General features: G+C 43.8%; 2 protein-coding genes across 2 annotated transcripts in view; both read right to left on the reverse strand.

Annotated features, from left to right (window-relative positions):
- LOC119161336 (long-chain-fatty-acid--CoA ligase 5) overlaps window positions 1-19490 on the reverse strand; it is a 166361-nt gene that overhangs the window by 43540 nt on the left and 103331 nt on the right. The window contains exons 2-8 of the mRNA XM_075876628.1: window positions 16082-16251; window positions 8560-8674; window positions 7081-7148; window positions 6881-6982; window positions 6640-6739; window positions 5310-5482; window positions 3257-3289 (exon numbers count right to left, since the gene is read on the reverse strand). Coding sequence (XP_075732743.1) covers window positions 3257-3289; window positions 5310-5482; window positions 6640-6739; window positions 6881-6982; window positions 7081-7148; window positions 8560-8674; window positions 16082-16251 — 761 coding nt within the window. The remainder of the gene's footprint in view (window positions 1-3256; window positions 3290-5309; window positions 5483-6639; window positions 6740-6880; window positions 6983-7080; window positions 7149-8559; window positions 8675-16081; window positions 16252-19490) is intronic.
- The window catches only part of Cad74A (cadherin 74A), a 373926-nt gene continuing 370533 nt past the window's right edge, over window positions 16098-19490 (reverse strand). The window contains exon 43 of the mRNA XM_075879444.1: window positions 16098-16251. The gene's annotated coding sequence lies outside the window, so the exon portion shown is untranslated. The remainder of the gene's footprint in view (window positions 16252-19490) is intronic.

Consider the following 19490-nt stretch of genomic DNA (forward strand, 5'->3'; position numbering starts at 1 on the left):
TATATCTGCTGCTTTGTTGCTTCTAACAGAATATTTGCATTCTTATATCAATAACAGTCACACATAAAAAAAAATTTCTGCCCACCAAGCAGTCAAAGCTTACCAAATTGCATGCACTGACAGTTGTGTGTGCGAGATCCCATGCAATGACATAAACGGCAGCAGAATTGGCAGCCCGTCGTACCGTGTTACAATTCGTCTTTGATCAACCTACACGCAAGTGGACAATTTTCTGCGACTTGAAGGCAGCACTGCAGTCTCTACTGTCAGCCTTACGCCGTGGGTCGCACGAGCAGGTGGTACTAGAGATAGCAGAGGTTATATACCACCTAACTGAGAAAGAGCACCAAATTACATTTCAGCGGTAACCCAGTCACTGCAGAATCACCTGCAATGATCCGGCCGATCAAGCTGCCCGCTCTGCCCATGCAGAAGACAATGAACAACAACTACCACTTTCTAGGACCGATGCTGCACCGAAGCTCTGCTGGCTTGCTCGTCAACAAACGGCGTCACAATAGAATCAACTGCCCTTCAAGCATGCCTGACTGTACTCGCTTGACACTACATTGAATCTTGAAGTTCCTTTGAGGCTTCGCCGAGCAGACGTGACCCTTTTATGTAGGCTGTCATTGGGCGTTGCATTTACCAATGCCTACGCTTTCGCATTGGGATAGTCGACACCACAGCCTCTGACCACTGTAGCAACAAATAAACCATCCGACATATTTTTGTGACTGCCTACAGTATAGTAAATAGGGACTATACCTTTGCAATGAGCTCAAAAAATTAGATAATCATTCTCTGTCAGAGGAAGGAATTTTACAATATCCCCTGCAAGCGCTTTTTGCGATCAACGGGCCTTTCTGAATGTTTGTAGCTAGAATGCCTTTTCTGTGCATTTGCTTTTTTTTTTTTTCTCTCGCTCTACACCCTATTTCTTGCCCCTATTTTCTCGGCCCCTCGGTAGCAAACTGCATGCCAATGTCTGGTTAACCTCCCGTCATTCATCTTCTCTCTGTATCTTGAGTATAAAAAATTAAAAAAAACAGTGACGGTCTGGTTATAAGTCACCACGTTCAAAGACCCTTTTATAGTCGCTTTTGCCGCAGTACACTAGTATAATGCAAAAAAGTATACTAAAACTTGAAAGGGGCTACCAGCTCTCACAGAATACAATGCATTTGATCTCTTCATTACACATGCATGCATGAGCTGCATAATAACGAGTACTAAAATACGATTGCTGATGTCTAAAAGATTTACTGGAAATCATTCAGGGCTGTCTATGATGTTAATGCAGCCCCAAGTCATTAACGAGAAATTAAGATATAATTCAAACTTGTGATAATATACAAACAAAATCCTGGGGTCTCTTCAAGTATGAATTCATCATCATCAGCCTGACTACATCTACTGCAGGACAAAGGCCTCTCCTATATCTGCCAGTCAACTCGGTCCTGTACTTGCTGCTGCCAATTTATACCCGCAAACTTCTTAATCTCATCTGCCCACCTAACCTTCCGTCTCCCCCCAACCCACTTACCTTCTCTAGGAATCCAGTTGGTTACCCTTAATGACCAGCGGTTATCCTGTCTACGTGCTACATGCCCAGCCCATGTCTATTTCCTCTTCTTGACTTCAACTATGATATCCTTAACCCCGGTTTGTTCCTTAATCCACTCTGCTCTCTTCTTGTTTCATAAGGTTACACCCACCATTTTCCTTTCCATTGCTTGCAGCGTCGTCCTCAATTTAAGCTGAACCCTCTTTGTAAGTCTCCAGGTTTCTGCTCCGTAGCTAAGTACCGGCCAGATGCAGCTGTTATATACCTTTCTCTTGAGGGATAGTGGCACTCTACCTGTCATGATTTGAGAGTGCTTGCCAAATGTGCTCCACCCCATTCTTATTCTTCTAGTTACTTCAGCCTCGTGGTTCGGCTCCACGGTTATCACCTGTCCTAAGTAGACATAGTCTTTTACAACTTCAAGTGCACTATTACCTATCACAAAGCGCTGTTCTCTTCAGAGTTTGTTGTACATTACTTTCGTTTTCTGCAGATTAATTTTAAGACATACTTTTCTGCTCTCCTTGTCTAACTCCGTAATCATCAGTTGCAATTCGTCCCGAGTTACTCAGCAATTCAATGACATCGGCGAAGTGCAGGTTACTAAGGTACTCTTTATATTTTTCTAGTTACTTCAGCCTCGTGGTTCGGCTCCACGGTTATCACCTGTCCTAAGTAGACATAGTCTTTTACAACTTCAAGTGCACTATTACCTATCTCAAAGCGCTGTTCTCTTCCGAGGTTGTTGTACATTACTTTCATTTTCTGCAGATTAATTTTAAGACCTACTTTTCTGCTCTCCTTGTCTAACTTCGTAATCATGAGTTGAAATTCGTCCCCTGAGTTACTCAGCAATTCAATGTCATCGGCGAAGTGCAGGTTACTAAGGTACTCTTTATAAACTCTTATGCCTAACTGTTCCCATTCTAGGCCTCTGAAAACCTCCTGTAAACATGTGGTAAATAGCATTGAGGAGATTGTATCCCCCTGCCTTACACATGTATTATCAGGAGCCTACTGTATCTCCGCTCTTTCTCCCTCATGCAGATGATTGAATATTCCAGCTATTCAGCAGTATTTACATTGTCTCCAACATGTGAGGCACTTTGTACATACAGAGGTGTCATCATCGAATGATAACTAATGTGTTTCGTAATTGGGTATGCGCTAGTTATGACATGAAATGGTAAAAAAAAACAGAAAGATTGTGGGGCTCATTTTTCTTAGACACAGAGTAATGAATTCAACAGACAATGAAACCAAGAAAAGCATAAGGGACATTTTTTTTTTTTTGTAATATTGAACTGTACTGCTTTGATTATGACATAAGCAGGAAAAAAGAAGTCAATTGGAGGAGGGAGGAAAAAAACTTGCCGCCGGTAAAAACCCGACCCTCAACCTTCGAATTACATGCAGGTTTATCGAGGGTCCACGTTTAATAAAAAATAATCATGTAGTCATGCCCTTGCGTTAAAACATAAGCAATACTTTTATTACCCTCATTACAGAGCTTCATTTGCATTGTTTGTAAAACATTCAAGTTTCATGCTTTTCACAAAGAACATGATACTCACAATGCTTTACAGAAAATGTTCAATCCTAAGATTCCTTTGTGCAAGCTTTTTGAGACACATGAAGCAACACTCCATATAAACCCTTTCAGTGAAATTTTAAACTGTACAGCCTTACCAAAGGATGCCTGAAGTTCTTCTCTCCAAGATCCTGAAAAAGAACAAATATTTGAGTAAAAAAAAATTACTCAATGCTCTCCTTTGGTACATGATATAAAACTCTACTGAGGACATCAAAGCTGAAATCACAGAAAGAACCTGAGAGCATTAACTTCAAACTGCTGTTTTGGACATATGCTCTTTTCTACTGGCATCCTTATCCCTGATGTGTACCTTATCCCTGATGATGATGTCAAATTGATCTGTGTAAAAAGGTAAGGAGCAAAAATATCGCCACTGCTGAATGAACCAAGTTATTCTCCTACAATTACTCCGTCATGCCATTGCGAATCTGTGAAAACTTGCGACTATGTATTACAGTCAACTGCCGTTTTTTCGGAGATGGTTGAAAACTCGGACGCTCACCCAGAACAGTCACAGGCCCCATAGCCATCAATATATAAGCATGTCCAGAATTTGGGATGCGGAAACTTTGCGGCGTTCACTTTTTCCAACTTTTCAAAATTTCTCGTAGGAAACAGCAATAATTACAGCCACAAATATGCTGCATCTATCGTCTTGTAGTTTTAAATCAGCGTTTTCGCAAGTCAATCAATTTGCAACCGTAGCAGTGTCTGAAAGTCGGCTTTGCCGCAATTCTTACGTGTTGCGGGGTGAGGCAGATCAAAAATACTATCACGGCGCAGTGCAGCAATGTTTTTATGGATAAGCACTGGGAAAGCACGAAGCTGTGATGGCAGAAGGTGGCAAACAGGCCAGTGTGACTGAATAGCAGACAATTCTTTGTGATAAGCATCTCCAGCGAACTGCTTGGTAGTGCATCAGGCTCAAGGCAGTTATAAACATACTCCACACAAATTTTACTTGGCGACAACCCAAACACGCCGCATTGCCATTCATGGTGCCGCTTCGTGCGAGATGGCTACATGCACCACACAGATGCGTTGTTTAAAGGAACGAAAGCCACATGTGCCTATGTGCGGTCAGCAACTGTGTGTGCATAACAACACCTTCACGGCAAGTGCGGGCGTGCGCTAGAGTTAACAAGTGCCCCGGCAGTGACGGAGTGCCATAGTTGGCCACGTCAGCGACGAGCTGTCCACTACTAGAAACGATCGGCTGCACACGGCACGTGTGCGTCCGCATAGGGTTTCGTACAGTAGCACATTGTTTACGTGAGAGTGCACACAAATACAGGAAAGTGCGACGATCCACTCTTCTGCCACAGCCATTATGTTCCACATCGTGGTTTTCAAACGCCCCATGTGAGAGAGCCACAACTTAATCCACGCTTTGCTGGTATCGGAAGCGCTCATCACAAGACGCAAATTTGCGACAGGCATCAGCATGTAGTCAAGCGGTGTTCAGGGCGCGTACCAAATGTATTCACAAGAGCCTTGGCACTCACTAAAATGCCTGATAAGTGTACTGGGAGCTACTGAAGCTATTTCGGACATGAGTGGTGACTTGACCACTAGACGAAATTAAAAAGCATGAATTTGTTTTTCCCCACTGCCCAATTTTTCGGATCATTTTGCAGTGTCTAAGAGTCTGAAAAATTGGTAGTTGACTGTATATATATTCCAAAATCAACATTAATAAACTTCATGATGATGTGCTAATGACCACTGAAACTGCACGTGATCGTAGCATGAATGATATGAAGAACAAAAAAATTTACCCTGTCTTATAACCATTTCTTGCCACGCTCTGTAATGCATACTGTAATTATGGAATTCACAATAGCAACTGTTATCAGCACCTCAATAAATTACTTTATAAATGGGCATGCACTTTTTCAACTATTCTGCATGAATTATAAGGTATTTAAACACTGTTTCTAATTTAGATGTGTACCTGCTAAATATATAAACTAATACTCATTCACTTTACTCCCTCTCAAGCTCTCTTAATTCCAAACTTAGTATACTTCTTCATAATAAAGACTTCTTCATAATAAATACTTCTTCATAATAAAGTATAAGTCCAACAATTTAGTTAGCCTAAATTTTTTTTCGCAGTGTCAGTAATAAAAAAAGATCAAGTTTTACCTCAAGTTCTGAAAACTTCATCAGCATGACATTTGCCTTCCTGGCTTTTTCTTTAACTTCTTCCGAGACATCTTTGATGACAACAATCCTTTTAAGCTTAGGCGTCAACTCTGCCTGCCTGATAAGGCACTCCACTTTCTCCTGAGTATCACAAACAACGGTCTCAATGTCCGCTGAAAGCAAATGCAATAACAATGAGGAGGTGATGCCACGCAAATGGAGCCAAAGGTGCAAACCTCTGATAATTTAAGTTTTACAAGCTTGTGCACGAGCTTGAGCAATTTTACTCTTTGTATGAACTAAGCGTTTAGCTCTGCCGCCTTAACTCTCTATTGTGATAACAATCCCCACTGATTATCACGATCAGCTTTCATTATAGCATAGGCTGATGTGCCGAGATTTACGAGCACTTTAAAGAACCGCACGTGGTCGAAATTTCGGGACCACTCTACTACAGCGTCTGTCATATTCATATTGTGGTTTCGGATTGGGAAGCACCACCAATTATCATATTATATTATTAATTAAAGCACCCATGGAATGGTTCAACTTATTCTGTTGCTACAGCAACAGAAAGTTTCTTCAACTTAAGTAGTTTAGCTTTTGTCTATGCACATTAATTACAGCAACCTTGGTGTGAAAGTCTAATGTGTCCTTCCACTTGGCTTATAGGCATGGCCATAGAAGGGTGGGTTGTGGGTATTAGGTCACCAAAAAAAATCAGTTTGTATGTCTATATGTACATAAACACATACAGGTATAGATTTTGCGCATCTCCCTCCTCCCCCATATAAAATCCTGACTATGCCTCTGATTTGGCTGTCTTCTTGTAAGGCAATTATTATCAACTTTCCATGTTGTCCCTTTTTTTTTATCATCTCGTTTCAAGCAGTGAAACCTTGTAAAGACGTGCAGCGCACAATCGTATGCGCATGTGTTATTAGCCGGGTGCAAGATGGCTAATGGTACTGCAAATAATCACACAAAGCAATTACGATGCCGTTAATATACTTACTCCTACATAACCTCAAACCAAACACTTTTTTTTAATTATCATCCTCTTAAGATCCCTTCGGAAACTGCAGAAAGATATTTAGTAAGAGAGAAAAAATAGTAAAAATTCATCAGTGCTGTTAGCGCTTTACCACATAAGTTGAAAGTATGAATCTGCAATCATATTTTGTTAACACAATAATTGCCTATGCATATATGCAGAAAATTACTGCAGAAAGCCAGGCAAGTAAAGAATTGCAAACCACTGCAAACAGAGCAACTTTCACACAAATAAATGATGTGCAAGAAAGAGTTGTTATCCTGAATTATGGTGTACCTTGGTTAATGATGAACGCACAGGCAGCAGCTCCAAGTGTATCATACAAGGGAACAATGATCATGGAGAAATAGTAGCAAGCCTGTTCTGTGACAATCCACTGTAGGTGCAAAATAAAGCAAAAGATTGCCACAGATTATTCCCAGCAGATAATGAAATGATACTGAATCAAAGCTTCAAGAAGTACAAGAGTCTGAACAAAAGAAGAAAGGCACTAAAATGTCGGATTTCAAGAACTTACTTCAACACAATTCTGTGTGTACAGACCAATGAACGTCTGTTGCCCAGGCTTCTCCCCTAGCTTTACAAGGCCACAGGCAATGCACTTTATCCTTTCTAACACCTGTTAATTAAAAACAAGGGTGCATAAATAGGCTGCTAATAAAAATTTTCCCTTTCAAACAAGAAATCAAAGCATTCAATATGCACTGCCATACAAACCTGGTTGTAGTGGATCCACTTGTATTCTCCTGATCCTGGATCTCTCCACCCCATGCAAGGGCCATTATCTGAAAAGGAAGTAGTAAGTCAGTGCTACAATTTATGGAAAACTTTAAGCTGCCACCTAAACTTTCTGAGCCACTTGCAAAAATTGCGGCCATAATTGAAAAAAAAAATTGCACTCACTCTTAATTGGTAAAAACTAAGGTTCTAGTGCAAATGAGGCAGAGATATGAATAATAACCTAAAATGTGCCCATATCTATCAACAAAGGCAGCAAGCCCAGCTGGTGAATTATTTTCAAATTTCCTGGACGACATTTTATTCAACAGTATCCAGAAGTCATTTATGATAAGCTCATAAAAACTACCATTGCATATGATGTGAGATACTTTTAAAGGGCCAGTAAAAAAAGTCACAGGGTGGGGTGTAAAATTTGGATGCAGAGGTCACTGCACAATGAGAACCTACTGCCAAACGAATTAAATTATACAAATAAGGAAGCTACAGGGATTCCACTTTTAATGGGGAGAGACTTACAAAGTGGGCTTAGCAAAGCATTGGCCAAAGGGACTCTGCAGCAAAATAATGAGCTGCCTGCAAAAAATTAACTTACAGGGGCCCTAAAGCATCTATAATAATTTTTAACGTTTCAAGTAAATGCACGCATTGAGTTCAGAATGCTGTCCTAATGAACAATGCCAAAGGCAGCAGCACTACGATTCGTGGGTGCCCCACAAATTCTAAGAAACGACCCCTTACCTTCTCCTGGCCTTTCAGTAAACCTCAACACCTGAGCATTCCCTGTTACATTAGCACTGTCATCTGCTCATGTCATTCCCAAAAATAACTTGTTTGCCTGCACGCAGGTAAGCACTCTCGCCACTCTTCCTACTTACACCATGAGGAGGAGTGCTCGACTATGATAAGAGACGAGCTGACAAACGGAGCTAAGCGAAAGAAAGAGAGAACGAGCGGAGGGCCTCTTCGGTATCATCAAATGTCTGTAACTCCGCTATCACAGCACCATTCTCACAGAGACATGTTCATTCTAGTTTTGTGTACAACTGTAAGATGACAACTAAATTTTGACATGTCGATGGTTTTGGGGGCCCTTCATTGGGCCTCATAGTTTCTCATTACTGAATTTTGAAAAACCATGCTATTATTCATTACACTAGACGCTTACTTAATGCTGCAATGCTAAAACAGTATCAGTTTTAACCCACACCAATACAAAAAAAAATCTTGACCTGGCTCACGATTTCAGGCAGTCTGATGTGACTGAAGGCAGTGTGATATCACAAGGCAAGCAGCCATAAATTAGGAACACATTAGACAGTCATGAAAAACACCTTGCCCAATGGTTAGTTTATTTTTATTAAGCTTTTGCAATAAACTCCACATGTAAATTACAAAACAAAATATTTGAACCATCATTAGTATAACATCTCATTTTGCACACAAAAGAGCACTTACTGGAGACCCTCGCTCCCCTGTACATGACATCGAATAGTGTCCTGCAGTCTTCATAGAGGTACTCTATGTGCTTCCCATCTGAACATAGCCTTGATGATCTGATCCTTTCTAGCCCCTGTTAAAAATAAAAGAAGGTTAATGTTAAGAAATACAGTGAAAGTGGCAGACGACAAATGAGACATAGAAAAAAAAAACAATATCAAGTGCTAGCTTCCACTTGGAAAACATTGTCACTATGAACTGTTACTAACATGCTTAATCAAATGTCCTTTTACTTGATGTTCCTTATCACACCCTAGTCCATTGACTGTAGGGCCGCAGTCGTGTTTGCTGGAAGGAACACTAACTTTGTTGCTCTCCGCTAAACGTCGACTGTGCACCAAACAGTTGTCGACGACAAGAAGAATGCGTGTGCCGCCCAGTTCCATTCGCCTGTCGAATTTCAGTAGCCACTTCCTGAATAGGCCTCCAATCATCCAGGATTTCTTGTTTGTGGCGTACTCCGTCAAGAGTCACAAAATGTTCTTGAAGCACCGTGGCTTGAGTGCTTTGCCAATCACAAAAAGGGGGACCTTTTCCATACCGGTCATATTTGCGGCGACCAGAAAAGTCACACACTCTTTGCTTCACTTGCCGCCAGCACAGCTGTCTCCCATTGTAAGTCATCGTCTTGTCTGGCTGCAACTTGAAAAATAACGCTGTCTCATCTGCGTTAAACACATTCTGTGGGGAGTAACTCTCCAAGTACTGCTGCAGGGTGTCGCCTTTCTAAGTAGCGCATGTTTCGGCGTCCACTTCTTTTTCCTCGCCGGATAACGTGCGGAATACGAGATTGTGCCGCTCCCTGAAACGATGAAACCATCCCTTGGAGGTGACAAAGTTTTCAATGTCCAAGCGCAGGGGGAAATCGGCTGCCTTGACCATGATGATAGGGCCGCTCAGTGCGATACTCTGGCATCTCATTTCCTTAACCCAGATAATCAAAGCTGACTAGTTCCGGGAATTCCGCTGTCTTTAGCCTTTTCCGACTGGCGCCGAAATCCTCAACTTCATAGGCGTTTTCAATGGTCGTCCTGTTCCGTATATAGGTTGATCACATGATCGGAGGTATGCCATGTTTCTTCGCAATTTCATATTTGCTCGACTTCCTTTGGTCAACCTCTCACAAAATCTCCACCTTCTCCTTGACAGTCTTTGCGCAGTAGTTTCCCCGCGGCATCTTGCAACTTCGATGTGGAACAAGACGGCTTGACGGCGTGAACAAAGAACAACGTGACCCTGCTGGGTGCAGCCTAGGGCTGCTAGGACTACTCCGCCAACTTCTCAGCGTCCCGTGTATACAAGAGGCACCAGGCGCTGAGATAGCGGAAGGGCGATGAAAAAAAAAATTGCTCCCCCGGTTTTGGAGGCCATACTTTGCGTGCCCTTTGCTCAGGGGCCACTAGAAGCTCAAAAAAACCGGCCGTGCCACCTATCCTTTGGCCGTAAAAGCTTCCACTAGTGTGACTATGACGCTCGGTGGCACGCGCTTCGAATTATCCGTAGAGGCGGCAATTTCTGTTCTAATTAACAAATCGTTTTACACGTGGTCTCCTATGCACTGTGGGTCTGACTGCGGTGACCATTTGGAATTATCCGAAATTTCAAATTAACGAGGTGTGAATGAGGTTTCACTGTATATGCATTTTAATTCAGTTCCAATGTGAACTTAAATCTTCATTATCCCAATCGAGACCAATCGCTAGCACACCCAGCCCTGACGTAGCTCTATAGAAAGGGCAACGAAAGTTGTAGCGACGTCGCACCAGATCTGTAGTAAAGTGAGTGACCTGTGCCGCCTTTGCAACGTACGTACCAGCAAAGCAACGATTGCTACATCACTCGCAGCTGCTGCAGCTGGCTACGGCAACTGTTAAGACGTTTCTTTTGCTGGTGCTTGTGTGACACGTGTGCGGGAGCAGATGATGTTCAGCCCATGCTTCACAGCCTTGAGTGGTCACGTGACCAAACCACCTACACTGCTACGTCACTGCTCAACCCGGCTCCCAGAAACCAAAAGTCGTCCACATAAACAAGGTGATATTAAATTTAGAGAGAGTACATGAATTTTGGTGCATGTATCATGCTTCTCGAAGCTATAAGAAACCCTTGCAGCAAACAACACACAAGTCACCAATATGACCACATCCCTTCTTTAAAGCAATAGTTCTAATATTTGACTCACTAGTCTGAGGAACACTTCCACAGCTGTGATAGTATTTGAAGGAGTTACATATAACATATATAGCACCTAATTTTACATTATCAAGATATCAGCAATGTGACACAACAAAAACTTCAACATGTGCTGAGCACTTTTCTTTCTGGAAATACACAAAAATCAATTGCATGTTTGTATATTTGTAAGCCGTTATCTGCTCGACCCCACAGTCATGCTAAACCTTCATGCTCAGTACTGCGTGATAAGCTATCAAAGCTAACAAAAGAGCACACACTTGAAGCAAAAGTCCTTGTGAATACTCATCCCTTATAAACTTGCACAACTCCTTTAAGTCACTGCATTATTTGTTTGCAGGAAATACAGAAAAGGCACCTCCATTAATAAAGAAATGTTAAAAGGGTCACTTTACAAACAGTAGAGAGCCCAGTTTTTTAAGCACTCACCCATGACATTGGCAGATTCTTTAATGCAAATATCAAGCTGCTATCTCTTGTAATCTAATGCTGTTTAAAACCATGAGCATCTTCAATGCAGAATCACAAGCACTTAATAGAAACAATGACTTGTAACCCTTATATTACTCAATAGCTAGTAGCAAACTAAACATTACACAATCACACATCTCTGTACCCCATAGCAAATAAGATGTTTCAGTCGAGAAACCCACCAGTTCAAACATTAGATAATTTGGTGTATATAGTACCAAAACTGCACAGCATTGGTTATGAATGATTCTGTAGTTAAACACTCCAGGTAACTTAAACTGCCCGATGTTTTCTTAACAGGCAATTAGGCCATAGCACACAAGTGTGCTTGCATTCTACCCTATTAAATAGCATGTGGCCATGATGAACAGGAATCAAATGTGCCCTGTGCTCGAAAGCGTACCCCCCTACAACAACTGGTCTGCATGAACTGAATCTGAGGGCTGTGGCTACAGCATGACAAACCAGCAAAAAGTTTAATTTACCCAGGCCAATCTCCTACTTAAGGTTGTCAGATCGATACATCAGATTAATAGATTTTAACAGTTGGCAGTACTGCCAAACTAGAAGAATTACACGACGTAAGGTTGCAGTGTATGTGTACCACAGAAAATGCAGTGACAGTATGATGAAAATATGGTGTGGGCCCCGATTCTGACCTAGACAGGGCTCAGGCTTTGATACAGGCTCTTGCTGGGCACGGGCCTGTTTACTGTACCAACTTTTCACCACCTGTGGGTATTCCATATCGAGCAATCTGTGCGAGGCTAAAGTGAAAAGTTGGACATGTAACTGGTTTTTATTTTCTATCCTTTTTATTTTGTATTGGAACAGTTGAGACACATTTGAATCGATCCTTTCATAGAGCAGGTATACATGCTGCCAGATCTACATGCAGCAGGGCTGTCTCCTGGTTGCGTAGTACTTGCTCCAGGGTGCCAACAACCACAGCAATCACGTTAGCTGTGGTGCGAAGAACGCGAAAACCACATTGTTGTCATGGAAAGGTGCCGCTCGTAACTGATATCTGCTGGAGGCGATAAAGCACCATAGGCACCACACACTGACCAGATGGAGCTGAGTTGCTCACACTGCCCCGTCTCAAAGGCTTTTACATTCACCGTTAGGGGCACGCAGAAAATAGACACGTGCTCGCGTCCCCCATGTATCCCGGTCACAATTCGCCGACAGATGCAGGGCGCGAAACGTGCACGTCGCGTTCCACTTTCATTGAGGCCATCTCAAGGTAGCTTTTTTTATCCGCTAGGTTATGTATTCTGGCGCTGCAGTCAGACTGGAAAACTCGACTGAACGGTGCCTATTGCAACCTTGCGTTTTTCCCGGTATCCATGTCGGTAATATTGGCCGGTATGAGGCGAGGCTGCACGGTGGTTTCCCGCGCGTCACAACCGGCACGACCATCGCTGCGCTACAGGTATCCGGTTGAGGACACGAGCTGCTGCGAGACGGCTGCGTCAGTCCGTGCAGAGGGCGGCACCCAGTCAAAAAAAGTGAATTGGTCCTATTGGTCATACCAGTTCCTAGCAATTGGTCCTAAGTGAAATGAATTGGAAAGCAACTGGGATGTGGTGCTTCAATGTAGAGGACCGATTGGACCACACAATTACGACTGGTCACTCCAATAGGTCCACCAGTTTCCAATTGGTCTCCCAATTGGAATGCTTGTCAGTCCAATTGGTTGCACACATCCCGATTGGTAAACCATTAGAACAGTGGTAATGTTGTAATGGTAAACCACTAAAACATTCCAATTGGCCTCCCAATCGCATTGCTCGTTGGTCCAATTGGATGTGCACACCCAAATTGGAAAATACTTTTTGATTGGAAGAGACCCTTTATTGGAACCATACTAGTTGTAAAGAGTTCATGTTGTAAGTGTTCAACTGATTGACCTGGTGGAAACCAGTTAATTTCAGCTGGCTGACTGGCTGAAGACCAGTTCTCTTCAACTGGTTAACCCTATGGAGTGCCATGTGCAAGTTCTGTGAAATCGGCAATGAGTGAAGTGGTAAAAATTTTTTCAATATTTTTTCTAAAACCATAAAACCCCTTACTACAGTACTGCTGCAAACATTTCTTGCCACTTCACATCTTTATCATGCGAGCAGCCGCCGCAGTTTATTCATAAGAGAACACAGTGAGAAAATGACTGAGCAAGCATTGGTTTAGTACTAACAATCCTTCCAAAAATGCTGCTTTCGAAGTAATAAAGTAGGGTCAAAATAAACTTTAAAAATTAATTTCTCATTATAAGATATTGTATTGTATTTTGATGAAAGCAATAGTCATGTAAATTATATATTCATAAAAGTGCATGCGCTCACAGTGCAAGCACGGCGGCAAGTGCCATCAGCATCGTCATCAGCAGCGAACCACCACAGCGGACACAAGTCATAAGCTTTACTGGCGTGTTTTATATCCAGCGTCTTTGCGTAATCATGTTGGCATGATACATTGATTCAGCCCTATTTCTTTACAATTAAGGCAAGTATTTTGCTTTTGAACCACATTAACCGCTGTATTATTAGCACCTTTTGCACATTTAGTTCGTTACCCTAACTAGTGTTGGCTCGCGACTGCAGCGGACACGGTGCACGGGCGCAGCCAGCATGATGTGTGGGAGCTACTGTACACAGTAAGTCTTGTTACATCAACAACATTTCCATCCTTCATGCAGAGGTAACCACACTCATCTGGAACACTCGAATGATGCGCTCCGAATAGCACTGTCAATGTTGGCATGCATGACCGCTTAGGACGAATGCTCCACATGTGAACTATCTCGAACTACGCAATCTAGAAAGTGCCAGAGGGTTCAGTTACAGCATTTGAGACTAGTGTATTAACTTCTTTACTACAGCCATGTAGCTCATTTTTCTCTCTGTCTTATCACATTTTTCTTTCACGCAGCCTGCTTGCATGATTCCTGATGCAACTCGGAACAAAGAAAAAAACTGAGCAACAAGAATATACCAGCGACCTCCTTTCCAGAAGCTGAAGCAGAACAGGCGGCAGTTTGACTACAAATACCCTTACTAGCAGAAATCGAGAGTTTTACTATGAAGCTCGCTCTGTATGAGGCATTTTTGCCGAACTATTGTTGTCTAATAAAGGCTTTTCGTGTTTAGCACCAGTTTGCTTTATATAGATGACCATTTGCGCTCAGCCGGTTAACCAGTTGGCAACCAGTCTATTTCAACTGGCTGATCAGTTGAATACCTGTTACCTTTAATTGAATGACCACATCTATTCAATCGCTTAACCAACTGAACACCACGTACCTTAGACTGGCCCTCTAGTTGGACACCAGTTCTCTTCAACTGGCAAACCATTTAGATGCCAGCTACATTCAAGTGGATGACTACATCTATTCCAATTGGTGAACCAATTGAACATCACCTAGTTTCAACTGGGGGACCAATTACCATTAACAGGATTACCAGTTGCACACCAGTTCACTTTAATTGGTTAGCCATTTGGGCACCAGTTAGCTTCAATTGGATGACCAATTGGTCCCCCACCTACATCAATTGGTCAACCAATCAGCCACCAGTTCTGTCTGAATGGTTATAACCAATGGAATATGAACTGGTTCACCAATGAGATATCATTGATACATTTCCAAATGATGGCGAAATTCCAGTGGATTGAAAACCAATTGATGTCAATTAGTATTTTTCCAATTGGACCACTTGAACTTTTTTTGACCAGGCAGGGCTAAACGGTGGCCTCCGAAAGTGACGTCACTCATGCTAGGAGGTGCGGGAAGGACTGAAGCAAAAGCGTCTGCTAATAGCTTTGAAAGTTCCAGCTCCGTGATGCCGCGTACCACCGAAATCGAGAGCACAGGATGGCGAGAGGCCCTTCGGTTGACAAGTCCTCTTATCATGGGCCAGGCACGGTTGCGGCGACGAGGATCGCTGAGAGACAAGCAGACGTGGGGTGAGGAGGAGGAGGGCAGTCAATGCGATGGCACGGCCAAGGGCAATCCGACCGCGTGTAGATCGCTGAACCTATTCAAAACTTGCACCAGTGGTGGCGTGGCCATGCGGCATCCGTCGTAACTGTCGTTTGGGGGATGCCCACGCAGCCTGCCTATGCTATCGTTCAGTTTGCCTCACTTTGGCGGTTCGCTGGTGCTTTACATTTTGTCGCTGGCAATTTCTACTACGGTTATTCTGAATTCGGTAGTGAACTACCGAAGTCGGGCAGGTACTGCGAGTCGTAGTAGCAATTATTTACTCTTCATTGTTTGCTTGCTGAGCTAGAACAAACACGAAATATGTTAGATGCTACTGTGCCGACGCCATGCAGTCTAAGGCGAGGTTTCCTGCTTTGCACGAGCACTCCTGCCTTTTCTCCTGCATTTTCTCGTTCCTGCATTTTCCTGCTTAAATTTGCACGAGCAGCGTTCACAAAGCTGTACGTACATTCCTTCACACCGCAGCAGACAATGTGCCTTATTTTCCTTCATAATACGCCGTACACGCGTTTCTCAACACGCAGTGTGGGATATAATATATGCTAGAGTCAATGACCTTTTCAACACAGGCCCTGCAGCCGAAAATGCTGCGCAGTTCGAAGTGATGAGCACCCCGGCGGCGGCTGCCGGCGCGCCGGCTGCACGTCACGATTCCCCAAACGACAGCCATGGATGGATGGATGGATGGATATGGCTGTACCCTTTAGATCGGGCGGTGGCTAGCGCCACCAAGCCGTAATATATGTAAGCCATGTTGGGCTTGTACAAGCGCCCTCTTTAAGTGGTGAAAGTTGCGAATCAGCGCGCACTCACCGTGAGCAGCCTGCTCTGGTTTTCCAGGCTGACTATGGGCTCGATGGGGTTCGAGGAGCGGCCGAACATGTAGGTGAGCCCAAGCGCCGCCGCTGCTCCCGCCGCTGCTACCACGCCGTGCACTCCGCCCACGTACGACAGGTACTCGCTCATCCCGAATAGGGACGGTCCTGCAACAGACAAGGGACACGCGCGTGATCAGACATCACTTACGCCATGTATCCCAGCCTGGCAAGCGCATTCGGTCAAGCACTGCGGGTAATCGCTTGCTCCTGCCAGCCCCCCAGCCTTATTCCCCCTTTTCCCCCTCTCTTTCTCTCTCTCTCATTTCTCTTCCATTCGTCAGGTCAGCAACCGCCATGTCCTAAGGTATACTCGACATTGTCATGCCACTAAAACTGAAAAGTGCAGAAGCCTTCGAATGCCAAAACAAAACAAAAAAGGAAAGAAAAAAAGTGGTGCGAAGACGGGAAATTTTCCTTTCGTGCCAACCCCTCCAGCCGCCTCCGCAATTCGCTCCCTGTTCTCTTATAAAACTTATATACCGTCGCCAAAGAATCCCCAATCCTGTGTTGAGCGGTTCAGAAATGACAGACATCTTCCGATACAGCCACAGTGTAAGTGCAACGACATCAGGATTTCAATGCAATTTCGGGTTCCAGACGGCGAGTAGTGTAATAACTTTCTTGTAGTTGTTGCTTAGAAGAAATATACAAGACATTAGAACGAATTAGAAAACGAGCTTTGTGGCTCACAGGCATTTTCGTCCATGCTCACAGAGCCTCGACACGTTACAATAAAGAGGTCCACAGCATCTATCAATTATCAACTAATACATTATATATATATATATATATATATATATATATATATACACACGCTTTCAGTTATTTAGCCGACGTTTAGACGGGAGCCCCATCGACAAGTCGGCTAGATGAACAGTTGGTATGTGAAAGCGCATCTACTTTCACACGTATTCATTCATTTATTTATACTGTTAGCCCAGAAGTGGGCCGTTAGAGGGTGGAAGTACAAACAATTATTTGCAGAAAAGAAGTACCGTACAGGTCTAGAGATAATTTCTCGGTATTATTGTGAGCAGCAACTCGAAGTTATACATAACAAGAAATGGAACACACATGCGATGCAATACATACGCGCAGAACAGCACATGACGCATTTGAGGCGGCACTTTTGCACCGCGCTGAAGATTTGAAAGACAACTACTGCAGTCACATGCAACCAACAAAAAGTACACACGCACGTCACTGTTATTCAGGAAATAAACGTTTTAGATTCTGTTCAAATGATGTAAGCGAGGAACAACCAATTATAGACTCTGGCAGCATATTCCAATTTTCAATAGCACGTGGAAAGTAACTGAACTTAAAGCAATCGTTACGTGGGACTAGGTGTGGTATGTACATATTATGGCGATGTCTGGAGTGTTCTTGTGTGCTGACCTGGAAGCAATCTGAATAACCCTGCGGCAACCGAAGTTATTCTTCTGCACATAAGCGTAGGCCTGATATATATATATATATATATATATATTATCTGAGCTATTCCTCCATTCATAGAGCTACCGGAGCCATAAATGTTGTGTATAACTCCAGACTTCTACAAACAGCGTTGGAACAAAGAGTAAACAAAATACCAAGAGATGGAGAAGGCAAAATGGTGTTGCTACGAATAGAGTACCATGATAAAAAAAAGTTGGCCCCATATCTGCATTTTTCACTGCAAATGTCGTCGAAAGACGATAGTCTTGCGTCTGGAGAGAGTGAACAAAACGTTTATTTGATGTTCTGCGCGAGAAAATCGGTGAATAGTATTCTGGAGGTGCTGCGTTAGAGAGTCTCGATCCGTTCAGCGAAGGCCAAAGAGCGCATCAAGGCACGTTAGACACGAGCGCTATCTGGCACTTATCTTCGAAAACGAAGGAAGGCGTGTGGTCGCCTGTCTCGGAGGCGATAAGGAGTAGAACGCGAAGCGACGGGCAGGTGCCACTACCGTGTCGTCTAAGCAAAGCGTTGGAAACAGTTGCCTTTTTGAGCATCGCGTTGCATTGTCAGCGCAGCGTGATAAACGCTACGGTCCTTGGAATTACTTATGTATGCCTTCTTTGTTATAAAGCCACACGTACAAAATAGTGACGTGTTGTTATGGTGCCTCAGATATGCGCACTAATTGTTTTTTAAGTGACAATCGCACAAGTATGAACGCTGAAACAATATTGGTGGGCGCTGCGGATGGGGTAGGCCGTTTGGGGTATCGTTCCGTGCCGTTTGAGGTATCGTTCGTTAAGGGCGGACAAACAGACAAATGTACAGACATACCAAAATTTTTGCGTCGAAGGTCCCCAAGAAAGACTATCGTCTTTAAAAAAAATTCCACACAGATAACCTTCGGGAGTTGTATAATGCCATATTTGGCGAATCGCACCGGGGCGTCCAGGAGCTACGATGGCTGGGCAAAACGGCGCAGCAGTGCGATTAGATGAAGACGCCGATAAGTGATGCGTAAAAAATTTATAGGAGGAAACTCCATGGTTGCGGTCTTCTCTCGAACGTCGTCGTCGGTCGACATCAGCGCGGCAACTTTCAGCTCCCTCCCAGCGTTCGTCAGTGTCTGGAACAACCTCACGGAAGGTGCATCCCGCGACCACCGGAACACCTTCGGCATTAAATTTTCGCAAAGACGGAATCTTTCTGACGCACACAGTCCGCCACGTCGACTAGAAAATCTTGTGTTAAGAGAGCGTTTCTATTTCCCCACGATGAGATAGTTCAATGAAGGCTTCACGTAAAGTGTCCTTTTACGTTTGCCTTGCCCCGCCGGTAAAACGCATTCACATGGTCTGACACGCCTCTTCGCAGCGGGGGGTCGTAAGATGCCCGAGTTTCTTAATAAAGACAGTAATGGGAATAACGAGCTCGGGTCACAGTCGTTCTTGTGACGTGCTCTCCACGCAGCGCGCCTGAAGTATACCTATTCTCCTACACGCATAGCAGTGCAACGAAAGGCCAGAGCACGTGCAGGTTAAAAGCACACACTGTGACGCACTTCTGACGTAAGGGAAGGGACAAGGGGGTAGTGGAGGAAAGAACCGGCGGCAGTGACGATGCCAGTTCAGCCAAGTGAAACGTGTTCGAAAACGCGCCCAGGCGCGCCGCCAAAGCGTCAGATGCGGCACCCCCACGACGCTCGAGGTTGAAGAGGCGGAAGCACTCAGACCCCAGCAGCCTAACCGTGACGATCGTGCAGAGAACGCCTGGTGGGGAGTCCTCGGAATGAAAAAATAATAATTAAAAAACACTGTCGTCCCGAACGGCACGTATACATTACGCCGGATGTCGTGACGTATAGGGTAGTGTCGGAAACCAAACGTGCTCGCATCTCTACACGT

This window comes from Rhipicephalus microplus, chromosome X (genome assembly GCF_043290135.1).
Source record: "Rhipicephalus microplus isolate Deutch F79 chromosome X, USDA_Rmic, whole genome shotgun sequence".
Taxonomy (NCBI): domain Eukaryota; kingdom Metazoa; phylum Arthropoda; class Arachnida; order Ixodida; family Ixodidae; genus Rhipicephalus; species Rhipicephalus microplus.